A 15,141-nucleotide genomic window follows, 5' to 3' on the forward strand; every position below is an offset into this window, starting at 1 on the left:
AGGAAATGTGTAAGTCATATACAACTTTTTGCTATTGATTTAATATGTATTATTACTTACAACTACTCATTATATATAAAAATATTGCAGTTTTTTAGATTCCACAGTTACTAGATCAATCGCTAATGACATTAAGATGCGCTACACTGCTCCATGGAAAACTTGGTCAGAAATACCTTTAAAGACAAAAGACGAGCTCTTCGGACTTTTTCGGGTAAATACAACTTATATTCTAAAATTTCTAATATGCATTTTAAGTTTTTTAAATTTACATAATACTGATTGTTATTTGTAGAGTTGATATGTATGGGATGCGAGTGAAGAAGATATGGTTCGAATTGCTTGGGAAAAGGTAGGTAAAGAAAGACTGCGAGACATTCTTAATAGAGTTAGGAGCGAATTGTTGCGTAAGCACAAGAAGACAGATGTTGCTTATCTATACAATTTAGGACCAAATTGGATGGAGACAGAGATATGGAATGAACTTGTTGCATATTGGAGTATACCAGAGTGGAGAAAGAAATCAGAAGCTGGTAAAGCAAATAGAAATGTAGAAAAAGATGGGACTATTACGAAACACTCTGGTGGTTCAATAAAACTGGAGGTTCATGAGAATAGATTGGTATAACTCTTTTATTTCTTACTTTTATTTATACAATTCTGTTTTTATATAGATGGCTAGAAATTATCCGTGCATCTTGTGTTGTGTGATTATTTCTTTTTCGTAGGCAAAGAAGTTGGGTAGGCAACCAACTCAACTTGAACTATTTCGTGCAACTCACACAAAAAAGGGGAGTCAAGGTGTTTTCATTGATGGAAAATCACGACGAGTTGATGTAAGTTTTTTTTTCTTATTTATTGTTATCACATTATTTTTCTATTTGTTATGTTATCATTAGTTGTGTATGGTTAATGAAATGTTTATTATGTTTTCTTTTTTTACTTAGGAAGCTTATTTGAGTGCTATTGCTGAAAATGTGAATGACAATTGTGAGAGTCAGTCTGCTTTTGATTTGAATAAGTGGATTGAAATTTCTGGAAGTAGTAAAGGAAGAGTTTATGGTTTTAGATCTTCTGATATTGCAAAATCAGGAACTCCAACTACCTCCTTCTCATGCACATCAGCTCATCCTGGAGGATCTTCTCAAACTATGTTTTCTTTAGAGAAGGTTGAACAAATATTAGAGCAAATGTAAGAGCAAATGCGAGTGCAGATAGAAAAGCAAATAAAAGATCAGATGAAATCATTGAAGAACAAAAAAATATCTTCACCGCATAACACAACTGCAGATCCTACTTCTCTATCAGATGGTTCAACAAATTCATAGATTAGTTTTAAAATTTATGAACATTGTTAAGTATTATGGATTTATTTAAAATTTTATGATCATTGTTAAGTATTATGAATTTATTTTAAATTTTATGAACATTGTTAAATATTTTGGATTTATTTTAAATTTTATGAATATTGTTAAGTATTATGAACATTGATTATAATTATTATGAATGATATTTGATTTATATTCAATATGATTCTTAATTATAAATTATTTGATTGTACAGGAAATATCTAAATAAAAGCAAAAATTTTTTTTTGTGATCGAATTTTAACAGATTAGCGACGGATTTGTGAGAATATTTATTAAAATGTGTTAATATTTCTGACGGAAAATTTCCGTCGCTAATTGTTTCCGAAGATTAGCGACGGATTGTTCATCGGATGAATTTAGATATTCTGACGGATTTAGCGACGAAAAACGTTCGTCGCTAAAATTTTCCGACGAAATTATCCGTCGGCAAATCCGTCGCAAATTTATCCGACGGAGTTAAGATCCGTCGGATATCCGTCGCTAATATTTCCAATGGAAGCCTGATCCGTCGGATATCCGTCGCTAATATTTCCGACGGAAGCCTGATCCATTGGAAAAAATTAGCGACATGACTTTAAGCGACGGATTTGAGTCCGTCGGAAATCCGTCGCTGAAAGTTTTAGCGACGGATTTCAGACTATCAGCGACGGAAAAATCCATCGCAGATAGTCTGTTATTTTGTAGTGATTATCTTAAAAAATAATTTAATAAACAACATCAACTTGTTAATTTTAAATATCCTTTGACTATTTACAATTTTATTATGCATATTAAAGAAATATTTAGAATATAAGAGTTATATCAGTAAATCTTTTGCTTATATACAAAAGATATTAATAAATCAGATGAGATCTTGAGTTAGAATCTATTCGAATATTTATTTTTATGGTGGGAAGGAAAAAGATTTCATTCCGCCTATTAGTTGAATATATTTTTACGTCTTTTTAATATATATAAAAAAAGATATTACATTTTAAATAATAAAGAAGCAAAAAAATCATCTCATTAATTTTATAAATTATATTTTTTAAATCTCGTATTAACTTTAAAATAAAAATTATAACTTTAATTTTAATTTCTACATGTTATTTTAAATTTTTTAGAAATTTAAATAATTTTAATTTTATAAATTTAACTAATTTTAATTTTATAAAAATTAAAAATTAAAAAATAAAATAAAAAATAAAATATATTTTGCATATTATTTTAACTCTTTTTTAAAAATATGACTACTTTTAAATTTTGCACTAATTAAAAAATTAAAAAAATTTTAACATATTAATTTAAACTTTTTCATGACTAATTTTAAATTTATAAAAATTAAAAAAATAATTTATATATATTATTTTAACTTTATTTCAGAAATGTCACTAATTTTAATTTTTTAAAAATTAAAAAATTATTATATCTGAAATAATTGCAAAAAAAAATAAAATAAGTGTCTGCAAAATATATCACAGATACAAATATAAAAATATGACTAATTTTAATTTTTTAAAAATAAAAAAATAATTGCATTGACACATTATATTCTTAATAATAATAAAAATATTAAAAAATTTAATTAGTATTATATACAAACTAAATACAAAAATTAAGAAAGAGAATATAAAATTAGAGTTAGAATGTATAATTAGATACAAGGTCATTATTTATTAATTAATCAATAAAAAAAAATTATATATAAAATATCTAAATCAATCCAATACAACCATTTAATCAAATTTATTGATTTAGATTGGATTGAATTTTATAGATTCGACCTGAAGACCATTCCTTCTTAATGATGTTCTTGATTAATGATTTTAACTGCTATATGTAATGGAATAACAATTAGTTATACATTGAAAAGTCATCTATTAGCTGTATTAATGAATGAATGAAAATCATCATTGATTCTGAAATTAAAGATTCAAATTAATTATCCATTGATAGAGTCATTATCATGAGTGTAGACATTCATATACTGTATGAGAGATCAACCTTATCTTCTCCATTGTCTTAAAAAATAATTTATTAGAAAACAGCAACTTGTTAATTTATATAACTTTTATATTTTAAATATCCTTTTGACTAAATAAAATTTTTCATTTTTAAAAAGAGAATTCAGGTGTCAACGCTAAAGTTTCCCTCTTCCTACGATCTCTTCACACTCTATTATATTATTGCAAGAAACTCTGTCCGTGAGTCACCTACTTATACGCCTAATTATAAAATAAATACTTATATTTTGATGTAGATCGATCTACCTTAATTTTGTATTATTTCATTGCTAGTTGGAAAATAATAATAATAAAAAAAGAACATGGAAACTGTAAATATAAGCTTAATTCTTATTTATGCTTTTGATGGCTTAATATTACTGTCAGTCCTAATTTTGACTCTTCCGATAAAGTGGAGGCAACGAGGTTTAACGTTTTTGTTGGATTTTCTGAATTTATTAAAATCAATTTCTACAAAAACATTTTTGACAAACACAATCTATTTTTAAAAAAATTACCAATTTCCATAAAAATTAACTAAAAATAAAGTTTTACCTTTTAAGTTCTTTATTCTATATATATATTAATAAATAAAGTAAAATATATAATTTTACTAAGAACATAATATCACGAATAAACTTTTGATATTTATTAAGAATTATCATAACCTTTTTTTTCAATGACAAGCATTTTATTATACCTTATTATATTATTGATTTATATAATTTAATAATTATTTTTATATAATTATTTTTTTAAAAATAAACGGATTTTTATTATTGAGAAATTAATATGGTATAAAATGTGATTGGACGTAATTGAATTAAAATCTTGCTTTTTTTAAGTTAAAGAATATTGAGATATTCAGTAGATAAATATATAAATATGCACTCACAGACTTTGTTGTTGGGTAATAGATTTTTTCAATCTAATGTTTTCATATATCATATTATTTTTCGTGTACCCATTTTTGTGTGAAACTTACTTTTTCATAAAATATATATTAATTAATCTTGATTTCTGACATTAATTTTAGATTAATGCAACTTGCATTTTTTTTTGTACAAGAAAGACAATTTGGAATGGGCCAATTGTTGAAAGTCTTCGAGTGTATATATATAATTATTTATATATAAAATTATTGGGATCTAGGTCTTTTTTTATGCTCTTTTATTTTATTGGTCTATATATTATAAATTGTTAATTCTAGCAGGCTCAATAATCAACGATTCAATAATTTTTTTTTAATTTGATGGGCTGGTCGTCACTTAACGATCCCAACTCCATAAAAAGGGCAATGATTTGAGCACTCCAATGTCTTTCACACACACATGTAAGGACTCTCTCTCTACATATACATCTTGAAGGAAACCTCTGTCCAAGATATCTTCAACTCCATAAGTCTCAGCGACTGTGCAACTTCTGATGGCTTCTCGCCGGGAAAGGAGAAGGAATGAAAGTAGAGGTACTAATAGTTTTACAGATCTGAGGGGATCTAGGTCGTCGCCCGAGTTGAATAGAAGTACAAGTATTGGGCCGAGGCAATATTCATATCAACAACTAGCAAACGCCACCAAGCATTTCTCCAGTAACAATCTTCTTGGCGAGGGTGGCTTTGGACAAGTTTTCATGGGATCAGTCGATGGTCAATCCCTTGCTATTAAAAAACTCAAAAATCATCGAGATCTACAGTCTCAAGGAAAACTGCAGGATGAGATTATAGTGGTTAGCAGCGTCCGTCACAAAAATCTTGTTGAACTGGTTGGTTACTGCGTTGAAGGGGCCGATAAATTGCTTGTTTTAAAGTATTTTCCTAATAAGTCCTTGGGTTATCAATTACATGGTGAGTCTCCTCCTTTCACTTTGTATTTTCATAACTATTATGAATATTAATATAAATAAAAATTGATTTTTGTAGAAAGTGAAGAGAATTTAGACTGGGAGGCGAGGATGGATATCGCTAAAGGCTCTGCAAGAGGACTAGAATATTTACATGAACACTGTGAGTATATAATTAACTATATTCATAGCTAATAATTGCCAACCTCTTTACCTTTGAGGTTCTATCTATTATTTTTTTTGTTAAAGTTAATAATTTATTTTATCTTAAATTTTTTTATTTTTTTATGTTAGGTGATCCTCCTGTTATACATTTAGATATCAAATCAGATAATATCCTTGTTGACGATGATTTTAAACCAAAGGTAAGATATTTTGATAATAATTTTTTATATTGAAGCCATCATACCCTCAAAAAATATTGTTGAATGTGAAAGTTTTATTTTTAAAAAATATTGAAATTTATGTGAAACTCCAATAATTTCCCTGTTATATTGAAATAATAATTGAACCTTAATAGGTTAATTAGTTCTTATGATTCAATAAACTTCACATATTAGCATATGTACATCCATTTTTATTTCTTCTAACTTTAAATTTATATATATATATATATATATATAGCATAATAAATTAATTAATCTACTTAAATCATTTCGTTAATTAGGTGGCTGACTTTGGACTTGCACGCTTTTTTTCGGAGGCTACTACTCACATCTCTGAATCAGCAATTATGGGAACCAAAGCGTAAGATAATTTATACATGTCTGAGTTTTTTATTGTCATTATTAGGTTCTACTTCTAGAGTAATTAAAATAAAAATAAAATACATATGAAAACAGAAAGAACCTAGTGCTTCTTGAATCTTGACATGAATTTTGATTGAGTTTACTAAATTGCAGCTATGTAGATCCATATGCAATAAAAACTGGACAATACTCTGTAAAATCAGATGTCTACTCATTTGGTGTTATGCTTCTGGAATTAATTACTGGAAAGAGACCTATAGAAGACGGCATTGATGTTGTTGAATGGGTACACTCACCATTCACATGCAATCATTGATATTAATGCATTTAAAATTTCCAATTGATGTGAGCTCGAGTTAATAAATAGACATAATTATATTTTTATCGATATTTTACAGGCAAAATCTGAAATTAAGAGTGCTTTGCGAAATGAAGAATTCGAAGATTTTGTAGATTATACATTGGACACGTTTGACCATGGAGAAATGTATAGAATGTTGTTCTGCATTGATGCTTGTTTAAATAACCATCCAAAGTTTCGTCCATCAATAAAAAGGGTAAACCCAAAAAAAAAAAAATTCATATATTATGTTAATAATTGATAACATATTCAATAATTTCATTATTCTATGCCATATAGATACTTCTAGCTCTTGAAGGAATTTTGCCTTTAGACGAATTATGCAATGAGAAGGGTGATAACAAATTGCCACGGTACCCTACTTTATATAAAGATTCAACTCCTATGAAAGACAATAATAGTACTAAAATGTGGAGATCTACTGATGAAGCTTCATCTAGCGAGAGATTTCAAGTTCGAAATCGGAGTACATCTAATAAAATGTGGAGATCTGCTGATGAAGCTTTAATGAAGAGATCTACTGAAGCAACTAATCGTTTAGCTGAAGGTGTTAAACGTCTTGATCTTTCTAATGATGATGAGGAAGAAGAAGATGAAGAAGAGGTTTCAGATGAAGAGGAGGAAGAAGAAGATGAAGGGAACGAGGACGTTGACAATGTAAGTCACTCAATTCTTGTTAATTCAGTTGAATATTGCATTGGAAAACTAAATATATCAATTATTTTATTAATAAGCACATCTTAGACTCTATTTGCTATTAGGGCATGGTCAATTTAGTAACTTTTGTGTTTTTAAATATCTAGTAGTGGAAATTAATTAAGGGAAATAGCTCAGTAACTTTTATATTCTTGTAAATCTACGTGAAGTGTTTTGACTATGTTCTAAACATTACTTTAAAAAATTTTGTAGGACCTTAGTCATAAGTCAAAAATGGCTGAAGGAGGAGAGGTGATTGCCTGCCACACCGTTCGGGCATGGACCGAGCAGCTGGAAAAGGCACAGAAAGGAAAACAACTGACTGTGGTGGATTTCAGTGCTGCCTGGTGCCCGCCTTCTCGTTACATGAGTTCAGTTCTGGCAGAGATGGCCAAGAAGATGCCCAATGTCACATTCTTGGTGGTGGATGTTGATGAATTGACTTCTGTTTCTGAGGAATGGAAAATTGAGGCAATGCCAACTTTTTTGTTCTTCAAACAAGGAAAAGTAGTTGACAAGATTGTGGGTGCCAATACAGAGGAGCTGCAGTCGACCATTGCAAAGCATGCTGTCGACGACACTTCAACGATATTTACTTATCAACAAATTGAATGGGCAACTCGAGGTTTCTCCAAATTTCTTGGTGAGGGTAGTCTAGGCTCAGTTTTTAAGGGATTCCTGGATGGCAAAGACGTTGCTGTAAGGAAACTTGAAGATCTTTCAGATGAAAAGGAGCAAGAAGAGCTTGAGCAGAGGATTAAGACCATTAGCAGTGTGAGTCACCCAAATCTTGTTCAGCAGTTTGGACACTGTATTCAAGGATCCGATATATATCTTGTTCTAGAGTTTTTTCCCAGCAACTCCTTGAAATCCCTTTTACATGGTGAGTCATTTTTCTTTATTTATGCATAAATTAATGCCCAACATGATGTTAAGGTCTTATGATTAAGAAATTTTATTACAGGAAAGAAAACACTGGAATGGTCAAAAAGAATGAAAATCGCAATAGACTCTGCAAAAGCCTTGGAATATCTCCATGATGATTGTGAGTGTTTATAATGTTTATGATATTCATTTATATCTTGGTTTTATATAGGCCTTATTTGTATGTTTTGAAAAGAGTTGAATTCTTTTAATAGAAATGGATTCATTTCTATTCAGAAAACCCTTGGAATGACTAATTTAAAAATATATATATATAAAAGAAATATTTTTTTTAATTTTTGTATTTGATAAAATCAGTAATATAAAAAAATTTATTTTAAGCTAAAAGTAAATTCTTATCAATATTGTTAGAATTTTACAAGAAATGATTTCATTTAAGGTTATTTACATCAAAATTACTTAATTAATTCTTTGAAAACTTTTTTTTTCTTTTATCTTTTATTTCTTTGTTTGTTTCAATTTTAAATTTATTTTTTATTTTTTAATTAATAATTGTTCTTTAAAGAAATTATTTTAATTTAATATTGACTATTAATATTTAATATATTTATAATTAATATTAAAAAACTTATTATATTATTTTGTTAATTTAAAAAAATCTCTATATTTTTAATAGTAAAATTTAAATTTTAAATGTTATAAAAATGTTAATAATGACTTTCTATGAATGTGATAAAAATGATTGTTATTTATAAAAATAAATATTTATGTTTAGTTTAAAAATAATAAGAATGATGAAAATTAAATTAATTTAAATTTATTATTAATTTATTTAATGTAAAAGAGTTTAATTAAATTTTATTATATTTAAATTGATTTTAAATAAATGAATTTTTTTTAATATAAATGAATTGAATTTTATTAATAAAGTTTAATTCTTTTCTTAAAAAAATACATATAAAAAAATTAAAAAATTATTTATTTAGAATTAATTTAAATACAATAAAATTCAATTGATCTCTTTTATATTAAATAAATAAATAATAAATTTAAATTAATTTAATTTGTTTATTATTTTTATTATTTCTAAAAATATAAATATTTATTTTTTTATAAATAACAATCATTTTTATTATATTGATTGAAAATCATTATTAATATAATTATAATATTTAAATTTTAAATTTTACTTATATTTTATTATTAAAAATTATAAATTAAGATTTTTTAATTAATAAAATAATATAATAAATTTCTTTATGTTAATTATAAATGCGTCGAATATTAATAGTCAATACTAAATTAAATTAATTTTTTAAAAAGTAATTATTAATTAAAAATTAAAAAATAAATTAAAAAATAAAATATAAAAAAAAATCTCAATGATTAATTAAGTTATTTGATGTAAATAGTTTTAAGTAAAATCATTTCTGGTAAAATTCTAATAATTTTTTTTTTCAAGATTTGCTTTTAATTCAAAATCAATTCTCACAAAAATTTAAAGAATTGAGTTTCTATACTATTAGTTTTGCAAAACACAGAAATTTAAAAAAAAAATTATTTCTTTTAAATCCTTTTAAAATTAGCCATTCCAAACAATAATATAAAGTTTTTATTTTTCTTTAGATTTTATGCCATTAATTTATTTTCAAATAAAGTTTTTTATTTTTTATATATGCAGATAATATCGTACATGGAGAGATCATGACAAATAATATTCTTGTCGATAAAAATTTCCAGCCAAAGGTAAAATAATTTTGTTTATACTAAAACTAAATGCCAAAATTTATTAGGTTTGGATGAAAGTATAAAAATATAAATATGCCACAACAATTAATCTACTAATTTTGGTTTCAGGTTGCAAATTTTGGACTTATCATGTATTATAGATCTGAGAGAACTGATGTGTAAGAAAATTCTTTTTTCCCCCTTTTCTTCCTAATGTTTACAATGCAACCATGGTATATTTTTGAATTAGTTAAAATAAACCTTGTTTATGAGGCTTCTCTATTGAAGACTTCTATTTTCTAATTTCTTATCTCAATTCTACATTATAGGTATGCAGATCCCGAAGATAATGAATGTAGTTTTGAAGAATCAGATGTTTATGCCTTTGGTGTTGTACTTTTGGAACTGATTACAGGCAAAAATACTAAAGATAATGACACTGATATTGTTCAGTGGGTATGCAGTTATCATTAATTAAGTGATCTATAATAGTTAATAAAGGATAGAGGCAATAATATGTGAAATATATAAATTTATTTAAAAAAATAACTGATACATTTTTTTAAATATTCAGGCAAACACTCTAATGAAACGAGTTTTATACGGAGAATATACACTTCTTATTGATTCTAATTTGGAAGGTGATTATAATAAAAAAGAAGTGCAACGGATGATTTATTGTGCTGCAGCTTGTTTATATAAACCTTCAGACTCTCGCCCACAAATGAAAGAGGTATCAATTCAATTCTAGCGTTATGCTATTAATTTATTGACAAAAAAGTTATTACATACTAGTATTGCATGTACAATAATTTTATTATAACTAATGATCATACATATCGTTAACATCTAACTGTTATATTATATAATAAAATTTTTACATTCTAAGACTATTTGCTATTAAATTTTGTCAAAGCATTCAAAGAATGATAGCTTATATTATTGACGTCTAACCTTTTTATTCCTTTGCTATGTTATAGATAGTTGGAGTTCTCGAAAGAAGTATTCCTTTGAAAGATATATGGGATGACGATGATAATCAATTTTTATCTGGTAAGTTTCTTATTGATACTAAATTTATTTTATTTATGTAAAAAAAGGATGATTCCTTGAATTTTAATCAAATACCATTTATTTTAATAATATATGTAAAGTAATTTTATTAATAACAAGTAAATTTATTAAATTTATATAAGTTTAATTTATATCAAAAGTTAGTTTAAGAGAGACCGGCACGTAAGATTTTTATATTAGATTTAACAAGATTTAAATAAAATTAGTAAATGCATTAATAAATATTAATACTTTCTCAATGCAATAAAGATAGAATTTATCTTTATTTATTATAAATTATAATCTACTATACTAATTTATAGCCATTGAATAAATATTAAAATTTAATTAAATTCAAAAATACTTCGTAGAAAGATGAGCCTTATAATTTCGATTACATAATAATAGCCATCAAATATTAACGAAGGGTATTATAAAAATTAAGCAAACTTTATTATTTTTCTTAGATTTGTGACTTGTGATTCGAGTCGGATATTTGTTTCTCAGTGAAAAAGTATTTATTAATAAATAAAGATTTAAATAGAGTAAATATTTTATTTATACTTTTATTTTAAAATTAAATAGATCTGAAAAATTTAATACTAAAGAAAATATAATGGAGAGATTATTTTTTTATTTACTCAATTAAAAAAATAAACAACATAAAATTAGGGGTTTTGCTTTTATTATTTGAAAATGACTATTACACCTGATTATGTTTTTTTTTTTAAATTTTTTTATACAAATAAAAAAAGACATAATTTTATGAACAAAGAGAATGAATTTTTATCATCATTAGAAAGCATTGTCTTTCTAGAGGATCATGTATCAGCCGAGGGATTCTAATGGCTTTATCAACTACAGGATCAGGAAAAGGAGGCGGCTCATTGAAGAGGTCAGTCATAAAGAAAACCGTGAATCTGAGTTTGACTATGAGCATAACTTTTTCATCTAATTTCAGTTATTTGGATATGAAATATCAGATTGAGTTGAAAACTTTAATATTATTGTTCTGTATTCTTTTTTTCTTCAGGAAATCAAAGAAAACATCTCCACTTTACCGGGTGATATTGCATGATGACGACTACCATACTGTGGACTTTGTTATACAAAAACTGATGAAGTTTATCCCTGGAATGACCCGTGAAAATGCAGATAACATAGCGAGAGATGTACATTACAAGGGCTCGGCAGAGGTGATTGTTTGTGCTCAGGCTGATGCTGAAGGCTATTGCATGCAGCTGAAGGGTACTGGGCTTGGGAGTACAATAGAACCTGCGAGTGGTGGGCGCTGAAGATGGACAACTTGTACGAGAATCTCCTCATGGTTCCTAGTAAAGTTATCTTGATCAGAGTATTAGATAGTGTATGTGTGTTGGCAATGTCAGTGTTTGTATGAATCTTGTCATCCATGTGCAAACGCGAATAAAGGTATAGTAGGTTGTCATTTTTTAATAAAAGAAAACTGATTGCCTTCATAGCTATTTCCATAAAAAATAAGCAACATTGATAACTGTTAAAAGAAATTTACCTGCTATTTATGAAAATGCCCTTAGTTACTCATAATTAGACAAATTCTTTTTTTTTTTTTTTTAAGATTAAAGAATTAAAACCAAAGGGCACTAGGCGCTACTTGATTTCGCAGGAGAGTTATTACATACTTCTTAGCAGATATCGACTTTCATGATCACCATCTTATTGTCTTAATTGACTAACACCTTTTGTGGGTTCTAGATTAGTGTGCAATTGAGCACTATAATTTGACTTTCGATTCATTACGCATTACTAGTTCTGCTTATTAAAAACAGTATCCTTGAAGCTCTGATAATGGTGAGAATACGAGATTGATAGGCTGGTAAAAAAAGATGGGAGATTAGGACAGAGAGAGCGAAACCAAAATCAGAACAGAGAGCGAGACCAAAACCAGAACCTTTACAAAGAGAGGGCGATGAGTAGAGATTAGAGGAGCACTTGGGCAAAAGAAGAGCATATATAAGTTGATGCACATAAGCAATGAAGCATTTGGTTTTGTTTGACAAGGACTGATTTTGGCTAGTGAAACGGCTCTGCTTTTGTTTATGAAGTTGAAATTGCTTTGATTTTAGTGTATGATTCGATAACACTTTATATTTTTGGCTCTTTCGATTTTTGTTTTCTTGAGTTTCAAGTGATAATCTATACAGGCTATGTTGTGATATTTGAATTGTTGTGCAGATGCATATGTTAGGGCATGCATGGATCTCATCTCAGTATACAAAAGGGCCTGAATTTTTAGTCTAATATTGTTGATTGAATGCTTAGGCTTCCTAGTTTGTTGCTGTGCAAGAACAATATTTGATCACCCTAAAGCTAAGCCACTTAAAAGATTTTAGAACCCTTCAAACACGTTACAAGAGAAAACATGAAATTAAGCCTTTCATGTGCAGGAAATGCTGTGGAGGATGATGAGAGAGTTTTTGGAATACAAAAATCTTTTTTTTTTTTTTTTTATGACTCGAATTGTGTCTTAACTGAAAAGTTCCGTATTGTGTGTAATGATCGTTAAAATTAGTCGAAATAATTTTTAGATTTATTTTTCATTAGACTTAAAATGATTAATTCTATTTATTTATTTATTCTGTGATTACTATTTTATATATATATATATATATATATCCCTGTTATATATTTTACCCATGTGGGATTGAAATCTCAACAAAGCAGTGGTCATCACACTATGAGCCAAATTTGATAAAAAAAAAAATGTGAATATGTGTTGAGATAGGGTTTAAATGTAAATAGCCTTTCAATCAATTTAAATAAAAATCAATATAATTAATCATGTAAATTAAATATTTTTAAAAAATAAAATAAATGTGTAATTATCAAATATATGTAAGGTATATATGGATAGCTAAATGTTTTTCCCTCTTCCCACGTTTATTTATACTATATTTTTTAACGTGCCCCTAAACTTTTTAAACTCGTTCTGCATATTATTTATTAATTTCATATACATTTTTTATAGTAATTTGTATATAATATAATATTATTATTATTATTATCATATATCATATTAAATAGCCAATTAAATTTGATATTATATTATTATAATATTAAATTCATATAATTATAATTTATATCTAATTATAATTAAATGGAAATATTATAACATAATAAAATAAAAAAGGCATATTATTTTGGTTAATTTTATTATTACAAATAAAATATTAAAAATTTGCAAGTAAAACATGAATTTATTATTCTTATGCCTAGGGTCAACCTTCAACGTTATATTTTTTTTAAAGGAGAATCCAAGACTGGACGCTAAAATTTCCTACAGCTTTCTCTCATTTCTATGATCTAAATTTATTATAATTATAAGAAAAATTCTGTAAAAAGAAAATAATTAGAAAAGTTATTTAAAAATTATAAATTACATTTAAAGAAACGTGGTTTCATAAAATCAAAATAAATTTTTACAAACAAATTTTTGAAAATCAAAATATATTTAGAAAAGTTTATCAATTTCCATAAAAATTGATTAAAAATAAAAATTTTACCAAATATATTTATAAAAGTGAACCAATTTCCATAAAAATTGATTAAAAATAAAAATTTACCTATTTAAGTTCTTTATTCTATAAATTAATAAATAAAGTAAAATATAATTCAATTTATTATTTATAAAATTAATATTTTTCGTAACAGAATATTTAATTAATTTGTAATATGATACTATAGTTTACATATTTATCTATGATTTTTAATAAATCTAAAATATTTGTAATCTATGTATAATTTATTTGTAATATATATAAAATAGAATTAAATTTTATCATTATTAATTAATTAATTTCTCAATTTAAAAAAATATATTAAAATATTTTTATATAATTAAATAGTTAACGACCAAATCGTTTAATCCATTTTTCACCGTTAATTCATTAAGAAAAATATTAAACTACCCTCATCTTCTCCTTCCTAAGATTCTCTCCCTCTTACTCTTTCATCGCCTTCTTTTTTTTAGCTCCTCCAGCTTCTCTCCTTCATAAGCCACTGAGTTGTTGGTGTTGTCCCCTCATTTGATCTTTTTTTTTTCAACGTTCCCCGATCTTCTCCTTTTCAATTTCTGTAATCATCACTTTTTTATTCAAACATATCACTCATAACCCACCAGTGCATTTTCCTTCACTTTCTCGGGAAAATTTGACCGCTTTTTCTCTATCGTCACTTTTCTAATAATATCCATTTATAATTTTTGCATATCCAGATCTACTATCTCGAAGTTGTACTTCTAATTTAAGATCAAGCTAAAATTTTATGGCTTTAGATCTGGGTTGTTTTCTTTCTTCGATATCTTTGGTTTCCAGATTGAATGGGCAGAATCCCATGTTCAGAGCAATAAGAATAGAGCAAATTCCTTCCCCTCATGCAAAACAAAGGCTTAAGGGAATTGGGCAGGTAATAGATGTCGGCATGAATGATTTGGCAATTGC

General features: G+C 26.5%; 1 protein-coding gene across 1 annotated transcript; it reads left to right on the forward strand.

The window, feature by feature from the left end:
• The first annotated feature begins 4,652 nt into the window (after positions 1 to 4,652).
• LOC110625777 lies at positions 4,653 to 12,141 on the forward strand. The gene is made up of 16 exons (XM_043961472.1): positions 4,653 to 5,195; positions 5,271 to 5,354; positions 5,486 to 5,556; positions 5,859 to 5,938; positions 6,094 to 6,226; positions 6,339 to 6,497; positions 6,581 to 6,958; positions 7,211 to 7,880; positions 7,962 to 8,042; positions 9,564 to 9,628; positions 9,740 to 9,789; positions 9,940 to 10,066; positions 10,185 to 10,343; positions 10,591 to 10,663; positions 11,528 to 11,558; positions 11,697 to 12,141. Exons 1-16 carry the CDS (start codon positions 4,778 to 4,780, stop codon positions 11,956 to 11,958), a joined length of 2,841 nt encoding a protein of 946 aa, XP_043817407.1. The 5' UTR covers positions 4,653 to 4,777; the 3' UTR covers positions 11,959 to 12,141.
• The last annotated feature ends 3,000 nt before the right edge of the window (positions 12,142 to 15,141 follow it).

This window comes from Manihot esculenta, chromosome 11 (genome assembly GCF_001659605.2).
Source record: "Manihot esculenta cultivar AM560-2 chromosome 11, M.esculenta_v8, whole genome shotgun sequence".
Classification (NCBI taxonomy): Eukaryota; Viridiplantae; Streptophyta; class Magnoliopsida; order Malpighiales; family Euphorbiaceae; genus Manihot; species Manihot esculenta.

Coding starts and splice junctions, on each gene's coding strand:
- LOC110625777 (XM_043961472.1), top strand. CDS start 4,778: ATGGCTTCTCGCCGGGAAAGGAGAAGGAATGAAAGTAGAGGTACTAAT. Junction 5,196..5,270: donor CTTGGGTTATCAATTACATG/GTGAGTCTCCTC, acceptor TGATTTTTGTAG/AAAGTGAAGAGAATTTAGAC. Junction 9,790..9,939: donor AGATCTGAGAGAACTGATGT/GTAAGAAAATTC, acceptor TCTACATTATAG/GTATGCAGATCCCGAAGATA.